Source organism: Phyllostomus hastatus, unplaced genomic scaffold, assembly GCF_019186645.2.
Source record: "Phyllostomus hastatus isolate PE091 unplaced genomic scaffold, TTU_PhHast_1.1 phas_contig_36, whole genome shotgun sequence".
Taxonomy (NCBI): Eukaryota; Metazoa; Chordata; class Mammalia; order Chiroptera; family Phyllostomidae; genus Phyllostomus; species Phyllostomus hastatus.
In genome coordinates this window covers 2752317-2766929 of record NW_025333862.1, presented here as the reverse complement: position 1 = coordinate 2766929, position 14613 = coordinate 2752317, and the positions used below count along the sequence as shown (strand labels likewise).

The 14613-nt window shown below is 45.8% G+C and overlaps 1 protein-coding gene across 1 annotated transcript; it reads right to left on the bottom strand.

Annotated features, from left to right (window-relative positions):
* Positions 1-9707: 9707 nt before the first annotated feature.
* On the bottom strand, positions 9708-11877 carry NHLH1 (nescient helix-loop-helix 1). The gene has a single exon (XM_045841534.1). The coding sequence runs from the start codon at positions 11711-11713 to the stop codon at positions 11312-11314; it is 402 nt and encodes a 133-aa protein (XP_045697490.1). The 5' UTR covers positions 11714-11877; the 3' UTR covers positions 9708-11311.
* Between the last annotated feature and the right edge of the window lie 2736 nt (positions 11878-14613).

The window sequence follows — 14613 nt, the reverse complement described above, 5'->3', positions numbered from 1 at the left end:
CAATCCATCCACATTTGTTCATGTCCATGGGTCATGCATGTAAGTTCTTTGGGTACTCCATTTCTTATACTGTACTTTAGATCACCATGGCTATTCTGTAACTACATATTTGTACTTCTTAATCCCTTCCCCTCTTCACCCATTCTCCCATAACCCCCCTCCCATCTGGCAACCATCCAAATGCTCCCTGTATCCATGATTCTGACTCTATTCTTCTTGTTTGCTTAGTTTGTTTTTTAGATTCAATTGTTGTTAGATATGAATTTATTGGCATTTTATTGTTCATAGTTTTGATCTTCTTTTTCTTAAATAAGGCCCTTTAACATTTCATATAATAATGGTTTGGTGATGATGAACTCCTTTAGTTTTTTCTTGTCTTAGAAGCTCTTTATCTGCCCTTTGATCCTGAATGATAGCTTTGCTGAGTACAGCAATCTTGACTGTAGGTCCCTCCCTGCTTTTCTCGACTTTGAATATTTCTTGCCAATCTCTTCTAGCCTGCAAAGTTTCTTTTGAGAAATCAGCTGACAGTCTTATGGAAACTCCGCTGTAGGTAACTAACTTTTTTTCTGTTGCTGCTTTTAAGATTCTCTCTTTATCTTTAATCTTTTGCTTTTTAATTATGACATGTCTTGGTGTCGGCCTCTTTGCAATGTCTTGTTTGGGACTCTTTGTACTTCCTGGGCCTGCATATCTATTTCCTTCACCAAATTAGGGAAGTTTTCTTTCATTATTTTTTTTCAAGTAGATTTCCAATTTCTTGCTCTTACTCTTCTCTTTCTGGCACCCCTATGATGCAAATGTTGAACTGCTTGAGTTTGTCCCAAAGGCTGCTTATATTATCCTCATTTGGGGGGATTCTTTTTTCTTCTTGTTGTTCTGATTGGTTGTTTTTTGCTTCCTTATGTTCCAAGTCATTGATTTGATTCTTGGCTTCGTCCATTCTACTGTTGTTTTCCTGTAAATTGTTCTTTATTTCAATTAGTGTATCCTTCATCTCTGACTGGATCTTTTTTATGCTGTTGAGGTCCTCACTAAGTTTCTTCAGCATCCTTATAACCATTGTTTTGAGCTCTGCATCTGATAGATTGCTTATCTCCATTTCATTTAGCTCTTTTTCTGGAGTTTTGATCTGTTCTTTCATTTGGACCATGTTTCTTTGTCTCCTCATTTTTGCAGCCTACTTGTGTTTGTTTCTGTTATTAGGTAGAGCTGCTTTTGACTCTGTCTTGGTAGTGTGGCCTAATGTAGCAGGTGTCCTTGAGGGTCCAGTGGCACAGCATCCCTTATCACCCAAGTCGGGTATTCAAGGTGCATCATTTATGTGAATTGAGTACACCCTCCTCTTGTAGTTGAGGCTTGATCACTATTGGCAGGTCAATGGGAGAGATTTACCCAGGCCAATCAGCTGCAAAAATTGGCTGTGACCAATGACCACCAACCTTTGCCCTCCGTGGAGTATCAGCTGTGCAGGGGCAAGGTGGTAGTGCTCTGACATGGTTTGTAGCTGCCTACTGGGTATGCAGGCTCTGAGATTTCCCCAGGTGGAGAAGGAAAAGGTCAGTCCCCCACCTGTTTTGCCTGGGGACATCTGCCTGAGCTATAAAGCAATTGGAAATGGCTGCTACTTATGCTGGGCTTGGAGATTCCCAGGCAAAGCCAAGCTGTGAATCTAAGCTGGCTGCTGTTAGTGCTGGGCCTGGGTGTCACTGAAGCCAGCTGTTGCTTGTTTGAGATGATTTAGGAAGGTGTTGAAGCATGAGCCAACACCAGCCATTCATATAGAAAAGCAGCTTGGGTGGGTTCGTAAGTTGGGTGGGTCGGAATCTCTGGGGATCTCCAATGCAGGTCAAACAATGTTAGCCAGGTTGGGAGTTTTAGATATGGCACCAGCTTACCAGCTCTGTGGCTCTGTGGCTCTGTAGGGGAAGGTTCAGAAAAGGACAATGGCCTCTGCTCACCTTGATGCCAGACACTTCAGCTTCTCCCTGTATACCACTGGTGCCTTTCAAGCTGCTACCCCATCGCTGGAGCTCAGAGGGAGTGAGTCTGTATAGGGGAGTCTGTGTGTGGGTTCTTTAGGAGGAACTGCCTGGGGCTCCAGAAGTTTCTTCCACCTACTCTATCCCCACTTGGTTTTGCAGACAGAAGTTGTGGGGACTTATCTTCCTGGCCCTGTAACCTTGGGCTAGGGGGCCTGGTGTGGCGCTGGTACTCCTTGCTCCTGAGATAACCCTCTTGAATTTTAACCCACCACATTCTGCATCTGCATCCTTCCTACCAGTATGGATGGAGGTGGTTTCTTTAATTCCATATTTGACAGACTTCATTCAACTTGATTTCTGAGAGTTCTAAGGGACAGTTATTCTGTATTTTAATTGTACTTTTGATGTGGTTGTGCAAGAAGCGATCCATGATTGCCTATGCCACCATCTTGACCAGAAGTCAAGATTGGAATTAATTTAAATGTCCATCAGCAGGACAGTGGTTATACATAGGTCCTATGCAGAAGTTTAAAAAGTGAAGTTAGTCCACATATAAAAATATAAAAAGATGTTTATAATGTATTGTTAAAGGAGTAGTACATGTAAGGTAAAAAAAGTCTAATAGTAAATGTGCAATACAATTTTAATTTTAAATGCATGCACCTATATATTTGTATAGATTTATAAAACCTAAAGTCTGGAAGGATATAGACCAAGTGGTTAATATGGATTTCTTTTGGGGAAGAATGTGTAATTCATACCTACACAATTGGTATGTAGGGGTCATACATTTACTTTTATGTTTATGTACTGTAGTATTATTTGAATTTGTTACAATAGGCATATATTACTTTGGTAATTTTTTAAACTTTTTAAAAATTAGTATCTTATGGCTCACAGTGAAGTGAAAAGATAAGACACAGCTTTACAGGAGAGATAATGTATGAGAACCCCACCTGAAATGTCAAATGGATTGGAATATATGAACAAATCTGTATTCTCAAGGTGAATAGTAAAAGGTAGATGTTGGGACAACTCAACAAATTGAAGTGGAAAGTAATAAAAGCAGTAATGATCCTCTAATAATCACCATTTACTGAGCTTTGTTATACACTAGCATTGGACTAAGGGCCTTACATGTTGTCTTTGATGAGGACACAGATGCTCAGAGATTTTAGTAACTCATCCCAGGTCACACTGAAATTCATTAATGATTTCAGTACAATTCATCAGGAGGAGGGCAATCATAGAGATATGCATAGAAAGTTAAGGGGTCCAGGAGGAGCCAAGCTTAGGGGCATTGGAGGGCATACAAAGTCAGGAGGTGTCCTGGAGGGGAGGATATCTGCATTGTCTTGAAGGATGAGTAGGACTTACCTAGGTGAAGTAAGAGGAGGAATTCCAAGAGCACAGGCACAGAAATAGGGGACAATAGGGAGTGTGCATGAGATTTGAATTCTGTTGAATGTTAAAGCACAGTTTGGCAAAGGATGGAAGGTGGGGCTGGACAGACTGGCAGGAGCTGCCTTGTAAAGGAAATTTCATGCCATATTGAAGAATTTGGATTTTATTCTGGAAAAAACAGGGCGCCAATAAAGGACTTCAGTATGGAACTGTCCTGATTGGTTGTACATTTTAGGTGGGTCACTCTGATGGCAGTCTAGATGGTGGATTTAAGGGAAGTTAGCCAGAAGGCAGGGAGATCAGATCAGGACTGCAATAGTGACAGTGAAGGAATGCAGGAGTGTTACAGGTAGAAATATAGAAACCGTTCCAAGTCACATTTAGAACACAAAATAAATAGATGTTGATGATGGACTGGAGGTGAGAGTGAGGGAAAGAAAAGTGTGATATCGTCAGGGCAATTTTATGCTGACAATGCCATGTATTCATTTGAGGAACACCAAGGGAAAAGTAGGGTTGAGGGAGGAGGAAATGAGGAGTGCAGTTTAGGGTATGTGGAAATTCCTGGGAAAGTCCTAGTAGAGAGGTCCTGTCCCATCTACAAACCCAGGAAGCCAACTTCCTTCTGGAGACCTCCACGGGAAAGAACAGTTCTCATTCAATTTGTCCTCATTATGTCACCACTACTGCCACCAGCTATAATTTCGCACAAAGTTTCTCCTATATGGCCTCTTTTGGAATGTGGCCCCACTGTTTATTCAGGCCCTTAAGTCAGAAACCTGAGAGTTCTTTTCTAGCACACCACATTTAATCAATTATCAAACCTTATTGAATCTACCATTTAAACAGCCTTCCTAAATCTGTCCTTTTTCTCTATTCCCACTGCCACTGCCTAAATACAGACACTTATCCTCTCTCCCATGACCTTGCAATGACTTCCTAAAACTTTCTCCTATGCAGATCTTCACTTGTCTATCTTCAGAATTGCCCTTAAAATTATTTTTCTCACATGTGAATCTGATCTACCCTACTGAAGAACATCCACTCGTTTCCTATTACTATGTGGCAAAGTACAAGCTTCCCAGCATAACATACACTTCCTCTCCTGACCTGGCCCATGCTTACTTTTCCAGGCCATTCTCCATCACTTTCCTGTCCCACCAGCCCCTTGCATTTTATGTCCTAACAGTATCAAACTGCTTATAGTGTGCTCTTGTTCACCATGTCTCTTCAGGCCTCCATGCCTTCATCCCTATAGTGCCTTCTACCTGGAACGTCACACTCTTAGGTAGGGTTCCCTGGGAAACAGATTCTTGAACTCTGAGATTATATGCAGGAGAGTGCTCTTAGGCATGCTCCTGGGAACACCCATTAAGTGTGTGGAAGCTGGATTAAACACAGAGAAAAGCTGAAATGCAGTGCAATTACAGCAGAGGCCTCTGGTAATCTCAAAGGGGATCTCAAGCTGAGATGGTCCACTGTGAGTCAACACTGCTGCAGCTGAGGAAGTGAGTGTTCCAGTCCAGTGAAGGAGGAAATTTGTGAAGGGGGCTCTTGACAGCACACCACGGAATTCTCCGCAAGCACCTTTGCAGACCTGGAAAACCCCTATTAATCTTCAAAGCACAACTTGGGTTTTACCCGCTCCCTCCCTCATCAACATTCCCTCTAAGTTAATCTTTCTGTCCTTGAATTACTTCTATTCCATGTGTGTGCTATTCACTGTCAAAAAATTAATGTGTTTACATGTCCGTGTCCCCACTCTACCTCCCCAGAAGATGGTCAGAAGAGCCTGGATCTGTATCTCAGAACCTAGAACAGTGCCTGGCACACACTGGCTATTCAATTAATGTGTAGGAAATTGAATAAAATGGGATTGACTAATGAAGGAGACAGCTACAAGGCTATGAAAGGAGAAGGCTGGAGTTTAAATGCCAGTAAGGATAAAAGGGATGATGGTAGCAAAGAGGCTCTGATCTCAGGGCCCTCCATTTCCTCTCACTTCACTTGGGTACCAAGGTCCTTCTGGGGAGGTCTAAAAGTCCCAGGTGAGAGCAAAGCAAGGCTCTGAGCTTAGAATATCCAACGTGGGGCAGAAGCCAACAAAAGACTGTCACGTATAAATAGCCCTGTGGCTTATGGAGCTAGAAGACAGAAGTAAAACCTAGAGAAAAGGAAAGGGCTTCTAGGGGAAGAAGAAATGAAACAGGGTCCAGCCTGACAGCTGTCACTCAGATTCCTATGTAAAAAAGAACACACACCCTGGCCAAGTGGCTCAGGTGGTTGGAGCATTGTCCCATGCAACAAAAGTTTGTAGGTTTGATCCTGGTCAGGGCACATACCTAGTTTGTGGATTCAATCCCTGGTTGGCCGTGTATGGGAGGCAACCAATCTATGATTCTCTCTCACATAGATATCTCTCTTTCTCTTTCTCTCTCTCTAACCCCCTTCCCCTCTCTCTCTAAAATTAATAAAAACATATCCTCATTTGATTTTTTTAAAAGGACACAAAAACAACACATTGATGTACACATACACAGAAACCACAGAAGCAGGCAAACACCTCCAGAGACAGAATACACATACTATACACACATACACACAAAACAAATTAAATGAATAAAGGCAGGGGGAAAATCAATCTGAAAATTATAGACCATTAATATATGTAAATGAACACCTATGAATTCTGGTCTCTATTTATCCCTAGTCAGTAATCAACTCTCATTCACCTTAAAGAATTCTGGATGGCAGTTTCCCCCACATCTTTTTCACTCTGTGTACCCTGTCTGGTCTTCTGTTTTCAGATTCTTAGCAGCTCCCAGCCAAAAAGAGGGGAAGAGTGAGAAAGTCTCTGAGTGTGGCCAGCAGGCGGCAGTGTTCAACAAGCATTACTCAGACCAGGCTTAGGGGAGGGAATGGAAGAGGAGTGAGGATCAGAGGTCAATAAACCAACACAATTTTCTGATCACATTCCCCACCCAGCTCTCCCTCTTTTTCTGTTTTTTTTTTGTTTTTTTTTTTTTATCACACCTCCTCTCAGTTGCAGTGTGTCTCCTCAGCTGCAGTGTGTCTGTCTTCAGTTTAGCAAATTTCATAGTTTGTTTTTTTCTAACTTTCCAGAGAACACTGAACTAAGGGATCTTCCTCTCTGATGTTCCCATAGTCTCTTGTCTCCTCCTATTCTATCTTGGTTTCCAAGGTAGTTGGGACCTATAACTTTTCTGTTGGACTTGTGACTGATGCTCAGCACTCCACAGAAGGGATCTGATTCCAGGGCCACCACCTCTCAGGGGTTGCATACATCCTCACTGGCGCACAACTGGTATGATGGAGCAGAGGCTGGATGTCAGGCCCCTTCACTGCCCTGGCTTAGCTACTTTGTACAGTGCACAAGCTGTACAAGAGTAGAGGTTGACCCCACTACTTACTGCCCCTGAACCAGCGCATGGTGACACTTACTGCACTGAGCACCACGAGGATGAAATCATTTAATCCTCCTAACACTCTGTGAGATAGGTCTTATTATTTTCCTCAGTTTACAGATGAGGAAGCTGAGTCCCAGGAAGGCATGTGGTTTGCTCATTGTGGCACAAAGAGGAAAGGTGAGTATGGAGCCTAGATGCACACAGGTACTTTGGCTGCCAGGTATGCACTCTCTCATCCCTTTAGCCCAATATTGCTGTTGTGGCTGCTGCTGCTGCTGCTACCCACACTGCTGGCCACCAGCCACACTGACTCCCTTCTCCACATTCCCTCTATGCTTGTATTCTTCTCTCCCCAAACCAGCAGTCAAGGACTGTGACCCTCCTATCAGCTTCTTTCTCCAGCTCACAATCCTCACACAGTAGGATTTCAAGAGCTCAGGAAAGAGGCAGAAAGATGAAGGAAGGGATCATAAAAGAGGCCTTCCACATAGAGAAAGAGAAGGCAAAGAAGGTGGACACTGGATTGGGGATAGAGAAGAAAGGAGGCTGGGCAAACCGAGGAAGAGGGCACTGGTAAGGCCTCCATTGTGTTGGCACAAAGGGGCCATCTGCCTGGCAGCCTACACAAAGTGCATGTGTGGGTGGGGAGGAGTGGCTAAGAGTCCTTCCTCCCCCTCCTTATCAAACCCCAGGGGCCCTGCTGTCTGCTCTGACACTGGGGGGTGGGGTTTGCTGAGAAAGAGGGCAGAGGGGAGCAATTATGACAGACAGGACTGGAGGGTTAGGGCCTATAGCAACTAGGAATGGAATAGGACATGGACAGCTGGAAGTGGTATGGCCTGATGAGAAGAGATTGGAGGAAGAAGGGGAGGGTGATGTGCCAGAGCCCCCCTGGTCTGGAGCCCCAAACTGCCCCTCTCTCACCCCACTGGCACACTTGCTGGGTTTTGGAGGATATGAAATGAGGATCCCAAGAGGGCATGCTCTTCTAGCCTTCCCTTCCTCCCTCCTCTGTGTCTGTTAGCCCTGGAGTTCTCACTTTCCCTTCATCCCTTAGCCTCAGGACTCCATCTCCCCAACAATCTCCTCTCCCAGTGTCCTGTCCCTTCCTCCTCTCACCCCCACCTCCTTCCTTGCCTGTCTTTCAGAGCCCAGCAATAGCGAGGCCAATTGATTATCTGAAGAAATTTGGAGCTAGCAGTAGAACAGCTGCAGCTGCCCCTTGAAACCACCCCCAGGTCATCAGGGATCCCTGAAGAGGTTGCCCAATAACCCCTTCTGCCTTCCAGCCTGGCAAAGTGAAAAGTGAGGGGGGCAGGGAGCTTGAGGCTGTGGCTGCTGTGCAGGGGAAGCAAAAGCACTCAGGGCCAGAAGTGGAAGACCCAGGTTCTAGTCCCATTCCACCATCATGTGTGAGACAGCAGCATTGTGGACAATAATAACCTGCCTTTAAAACAAAGGTGTCAGGTTCATTGCTTTCTGTGCTCCCTTCCCACTCTTGCTCCTTGTAGTCCTCTACAAGAACTGAACTGGCCTCAGTTCAGCCCTTCTTCTTGTAGTGTTCTGGGAAGAGCACGTTTCACTCTAACTCAGTGGGGGAAGGGAAGATATCAACTCTCCTTAAGTCTAACTCAAACCTCTTGCTGCTGATGTCATTCATTCTGTGCTCATTGCAGATGAAAATGGCATCTTTCAGAAACTGTATTTCCCTCCCACTGTCTGCCTGCAGCCTTCTCAGATGACCTCAAGTTTGAAAAGGATCTTAAAGACCACCTAAGCAGGAATGTGCTCAGAGGTACCAGTGCCTGTCTACTTGGACCCCTACTCCTTGAGGCTGGCCCTTCTACTGTGGGACAGGTCCAAGGCTTGAAAAGTTTTTGTTGCACTAAAAATCCGTTTCCTATAACTTCTACCTACTAGTTCTGGTTCTGACTCCCGGGAACCCACAGAATGTTGGTTTTTGTTTCTTCTTTCAGTATTTAAAGATGGGTAGCACGCTGCCCCTAAATCTACTATTATAAAAACACATATCCTCACTTTTTCAACTATTCCTTCTGTGAAGTAGTCACGGGCCTTTCGCCTTCTTGGCCACACAATTCTGAATACTCTAGTTTATCAATGTTCCATTAAAATAAGGAGTTTATAGGGTGCCACCTGTTAGGCCATCATTTCAGGGAGGCAGAGGGGCCTTGGCAGTATAGAGGGGCCTTGAATTTTATCTCTGCCCACAACTACCTGTGTGACCTTGGGCAAAGCCTTCCTCCTCTCTGGGCTTTAGTTTCCTCATCTATAAATTGATTGTAGGTGCCTTTTAGGATTCCTTTGATATTCCTTCAGAACTCCTTTTTGTCCCTTTCCTTATTATATTCTCTTAGTCCTAGGTCCTCTACTGTGTTCTCCCTAGTATCCTAATGTTGGGGATCACAAAATGAGTCAAGAACTGGGACTGTAAGGAATTTTGATCCTGCTTAGGGACAATAATGGGGAAGGCAATGGTTCATGCCATGGCTTTTCCTAGGAACATGGACTCACAGACACATGTTTAACTTATGGTAGGTTCTGCTGGGACACTCAGCTCCTTCTTAGGCCCATATAGAGCAGCAGCAGAGCACATCAGAGAGATCAGAAAGTGTCAAGATGGGGGTACAAGGTACTTTAGATGGGGAGGTCTGGGACCTGTGTGTTACACCTTCCTCTGCACCTCTCTACTCTGTGACCCCTTCTCCTTTCTGTCTTCATTTACTGACCAGGCTGAGCTCTCATGATCCAATGAGAAGAGCCATCAAGGCCTAGAACCCTTAATGCCTTCCCTACCATAACCTGCAGGCCACCTTCACAACCTAATCAAATGATCCAAGCCATACCTGATGCTACAATGAGGTCACTTTAATTTTTCTTTTTGTATGAAATCAGAAATGCAACAGGAGGGAATCATACAGAGGAAATTGGACATAGACCCCTAAGGCCCACTCTTGGGGGTACTAGGAAGGAGGGTCATGGGGGAGGGCTGGAGAGAGAACAGAAGCAGGTGGGACAGGGTGGAATTGTCTGGGAATGGAGGGAGGGAGGGAGGAAAGATCCGGGATCCCTGGAGCTGGGAGAGGGGCACCATCCCAGAGGACTAGGATATCAGGACAAATGGATCTGAGGAAGGGACATGGGTGTTGTCAGCAAAGGGGATCCCTACACATACCTGGAGTTGCAGAAGGACAAAAGGGAAAGCAGTAATCAGGGAGGAAGCAAGAGGGACTGGCTAGGGCCCCCCTTGCCCTACCCCAAAGTGCACAATTGGGCAATAAATAGTAATATTTATAAATAAATAAATAAATAAATAAATAAATAAATAAATAAAATTGTAGAGCTAGGAGTTTGGTATGAGGGAGGAGCATATAAGTGTAGTGAGCTCCTTTCTTCTACACAGGTCTCAGGGCCCTTGCTCTACTACTGACCCTAGGCTCTAGTGAGCAGGTTGGGGCTCAGCTACATGGGTGGTGAGGGCAGAAAGCCTGGAGGTTGGGTAGGTGGGGTCTCTTCCATTGCTGAAGGCAGCTTAAAGAAGGAAAGAAAAGTAATAAAGACCCTATGGCCAGGAGAGCTGCACATTCCCAGAGGGCAATGATGGGGCACCCCGTGCATCTAAGGGAGGAACTGGTGTGGGTTTGCACATTTCCATGGTGGGCTTGGATGGAGAAAGCAGGTGTGAGATCTGGCCCACCCATTCCCTGGGATGGGAATGGGTGACATCACCCCCTACTGCAAGATCTAGGTTTCCTTTTCTCTAGCTCTACACCCAGGGAGAAAATTGGGACTGTAGAAGCAGGAGGGCACACAGAGGGGGCCAAATAGCACAGAGAGGGCAAGGCACTCACTACCAAGTAAGATCCAAGGTCTGCATCCTCAGAAACAAGATAGAAAACAAGATAGGAAGCCTTATTCCTTAATTTCAGCTACTGAGATTCACCTCACAGGTATTAGCTCCCCAGGCCCTTCTGCCAAACTAGACTGAGATCTTTGAGGAAGAAGCTCACTCCACTCTAAGCCCAGCCTACCCCCTTCCTGTTCTGATGCCCCTACCCTAAAAGGGGCAGAAGCTGGAACAGGGTGGAAAGAAGATGGCTGTGTGTGTCTGGATCCCTGATAATTTGGATGTGGGGTAGAAGAGGCAGTAGCCCATGAGAGAGCTAGGGGAGACCCATGTGTGGTGGGCTTAGTAAATCCAGCAAGGACTGTATACTGGCCTCCCAAGCAGACACTTCTAACAGTGGGGGCCCAACCACAAACTGCAGAAGGTGTCCATAACAGCCTTGGGATGCCTGGGTTGGTAATAGAAAGTTGCCTTCATGACCAGCTGGTAATGGGGCACTGTTCCTGGGCCCGGTGCCTGGGGGACTCCATGTCAGGGTATAGGGCTCAGGGAAGAGGTGGCTGTTGTAGCCAGTTGGTGATGAGAAGGGACCTAGTCAGGCCCGGCAGGGGGTCACATCCAGGCTGCCTTCAGACATCCAGCACGTGGTTCAGGTAGGAAATGTAGCAGATGGCCAGACGCAGGATCTCAATTTTGGAGAGCTTCTTGTCCGGGGGCAGTGTGGGTAGCAGCTTGCGCAGCTCAGCGAAGGCTAGGTTGAAGGCCTCCACACGGATTCTCTCCCGCGTGGCATGGGCTGTACGGTACTTGGCTGTGGCCCGGCGCCTGCGCCGCCGTTCCTCCCGGCTCAAGTGCTGCAGGTCTTTCCTGCCAGGCTCTCCTGGCTCCAGGCCCCGGGTCTGGCCCCCTTCTAGACCCTTGGGCCCAGCCTGGTCAGGGGCCGCCATGCCCCCACAGTCGCTGAAGCCTGACTCTGGCTCTGAGTGGGTGGGGGGCAGATCCAGCTCCATCGTGTCTGAGTTGAGCATCATGATGGATGCTCCCTGCTCTGTGAGATCAGGATTCCCTCCCCACCTCTTCCCTCTGAGAGCCTGAAAACTGGTTGTGGGAAAGGCAGGAAGGGCCTGGGGTGGTAGGGTCTGCCACTGAGCTGAAGAAGTCAGAACCACTTCAGGGTTCCATGGTCAGGGTTCCAGTTGGGAGCCTGAAAGAGAGAAGAGGAAACTGATAGGAAGGAAGGAAGGACACAACTCAGAGATGAGGAGAGCATAAGGAAGGTTTGAGACAGACTTGGAGGAAGGAGGTATTGTAAGTATAGGGGAAGGAGGACAGAAACAAGGGCAGGAGGTAGGGGTGGGCAGCAGGATAGTTAGGCAGATGGGCACATTGTGAAGGAGTAATAGAAAAGATGGTAAGAAGGAAGAGAATACAGAAAGTGAGGTACAGGAAAGGAGGAGAAGTAATGAAGAGGACATGGCACAGGATAAAACCATGCAAGAGGATTAAAGACCTAAAACTATATAGCTCCTAGAAGAAAACATGGGGGGAATTTCATGACATTGGATTTTGCAATTATTTCTTACATATGGCACCAAAAGCACACGTAACAAAAATAAAAATAGACAAGGACTACATCAAAATTAAAAACTTCTGTGTATCAAAGGTCACAGTCAACAGAATAACAAGGCAACCTACAGAATGGAGGAAAATATTTGCAAATCATCTATTTGATAAGGGCTTAAAATCCAGAATAGTATAAAGAACTGTACCTCGGCCCTGGCTGGTGTAGCTCAGTGGATTGAGCATGGGCTGTGAACCAAAGTGTCGCAGGTTCGATTCCCAGCCAGGGTACATGCCTGGGTTGCAGGCCATAACCCCCAGCAACTGCACATTGATGTTTCTCTCTCTCTCTATCTCCCTCCCTTCCCTCTCTAAAAATAAATAAATAAAATCTTTAAAAAAAAAAAGAACTATACCTCAACAACAAAAGATCAAGTAACTTGATTAAAACATAGGCAAAGGACTTAATTAAACATTTCTCCAAAGACAATATACAAACAGCCAACAACTATATGAAAAGAAGATTAACATGATCGCTCATTAGAGAAATGCAAATCAAAACCATGAGATATCACCTCACACCAATTAGGGTGTATGCTATCAAAAATACAGAAAATAACAAGTGTGAAGATGTAGAGAAATTGGGACACTTGTACCACGTTAATGGGATTGTAAAATGGTGCGACCACTATTAAAAACAGTTTGGGTTGTTACCATATCCAAAAAAACTGAAATCAGAAATCAGGATCTTGAAAAGGGAGGTATCTGCTAATGTAATGTTCATTCACAATTACAAAGATATGGTAACAACCCAAATGTCCATTTGCAGATGAATGGATAAGAAACCACATAGATGAACCTTGAGGACATTATGCTAAACGAAATAAGCCAGTCACAAAAAGACATATTGTATGATCTCACTCATATAAGGTATCTAAGCAGTCAATTTCACTAAAACAGAAACTAGAATGGTGTGTCAGGAGCTGGGGGAGGCAGAAAGGGGAGGTACTGTCTCATGTGTACAAGGTGAAAAATTATGGAGATCTGTTTCACTGCAATGTGAATATACTTAACATTATTGAACTGCACACTTAAAATGGTAAATTTTATGTTGTATTTTTTACCCCAATAAAATTTTTAAAGAAATGATAACAGAAAAAGAAAAAGAATTGAGCAACATGAAGCCACAGCTCTGAGAGATTGGCTGTGACTCTAAACTTTTATTAGTGATGGGGAGAACCGCAAGCCTTGGCCCTGTGATCCCCTCCCTCCCATGGCCCTTTTCTATCCTTGTGTGCGTGGGGTGAGGGTGGGGGGGGGGTGGGGGTGGGGAGAAGGCAGGAATAAATACACAGATTGCCCATTGTAGAGGGGACTGGGACATATGGAGCTCTGCCCAGCTGCCCCAGCTCAGTGACTACCAGCCCACATTTCACTCCCAAACATGACCACTGCAGACACCAGATCCCACCAGCTTGTCCACTAGAGTCAGGGGAAGGTATCTCCTCTGGCTGTGATTCCCCTGCTCAGGACCAGCTCTTTCCTCTAGCTCTGAAGTCAATAACCTCAGACTTTCCTCTGGCCCTTCCTCTGCAAGGAAGGTTGGAGAAAGGGAATATAAGCAGCTTTGCACTTAGCACCCTCCCACAGCCCGAGGTCAGTTCATATGCAGCCTACAGAGGAGGATGTGGAAAACTTCTTGGGGCCACCATTATGGAGCTCACCTAAGGTTTGCTTGTCCATGGGACCAAAAGATGTCAGGGCAAGGCAGCAGGAACATGGCCTGGGAAGGCTAAGGAAAGGGCTCTGCTTATAGGGAGTGTTTAGCAGGAATTCACTGTGAGCTCAGCTGGACTTAACAGCCAGAAGCAGAAGCACTGAGGCTCCCCCACAGTCACCATCACCCCTTCCTAACCAACCTTGGTTCTTCTGCCTGACAGACACCCTCACAGGCATCAGGAACCCCCAAGCTTGCCCCACCCTACTGCATAGCAGACAGACTCAATTGCAGTGGACAAATAGTAACTATGCTCTGGGGGCAGGGGGCATCAACATTTGACTGGCAGGTACAATACAACCATAACACAAAACAGAAGGTGGTTAGTCCTGAAATTTAGAAACAGTCCATAGTCTGGGGTCCAGAGGAACAAGAGGGGATGGCAATAGTGTGGGAGGCGCCACAATCCGCACCTTCTGGTACATGTTCAGTTCCCCAACTTCCCACCCCCATGCTTCAGGAGTCCAGCTGTGGAGTTCTAAAGACATCTCTCATCTGGCCTAATTCTCCCTCTGGCCAGTCCCCATGTCCCTGCATCCCTGATCACTTTGCCATGCCCTCTCTTCCCCTGTCTGCTCCCAACCTGACCCCTTC

Bases quoted from the DNA above. Each gene is read 5' to 3' on its own strand.
- NHLH1 (XM_045841534.1), bottom strand. From the start codon at position 11,713: ATGATGCTCAACTCAGACACGATGGAGCTGGATCTGCCCCCCACCCAC.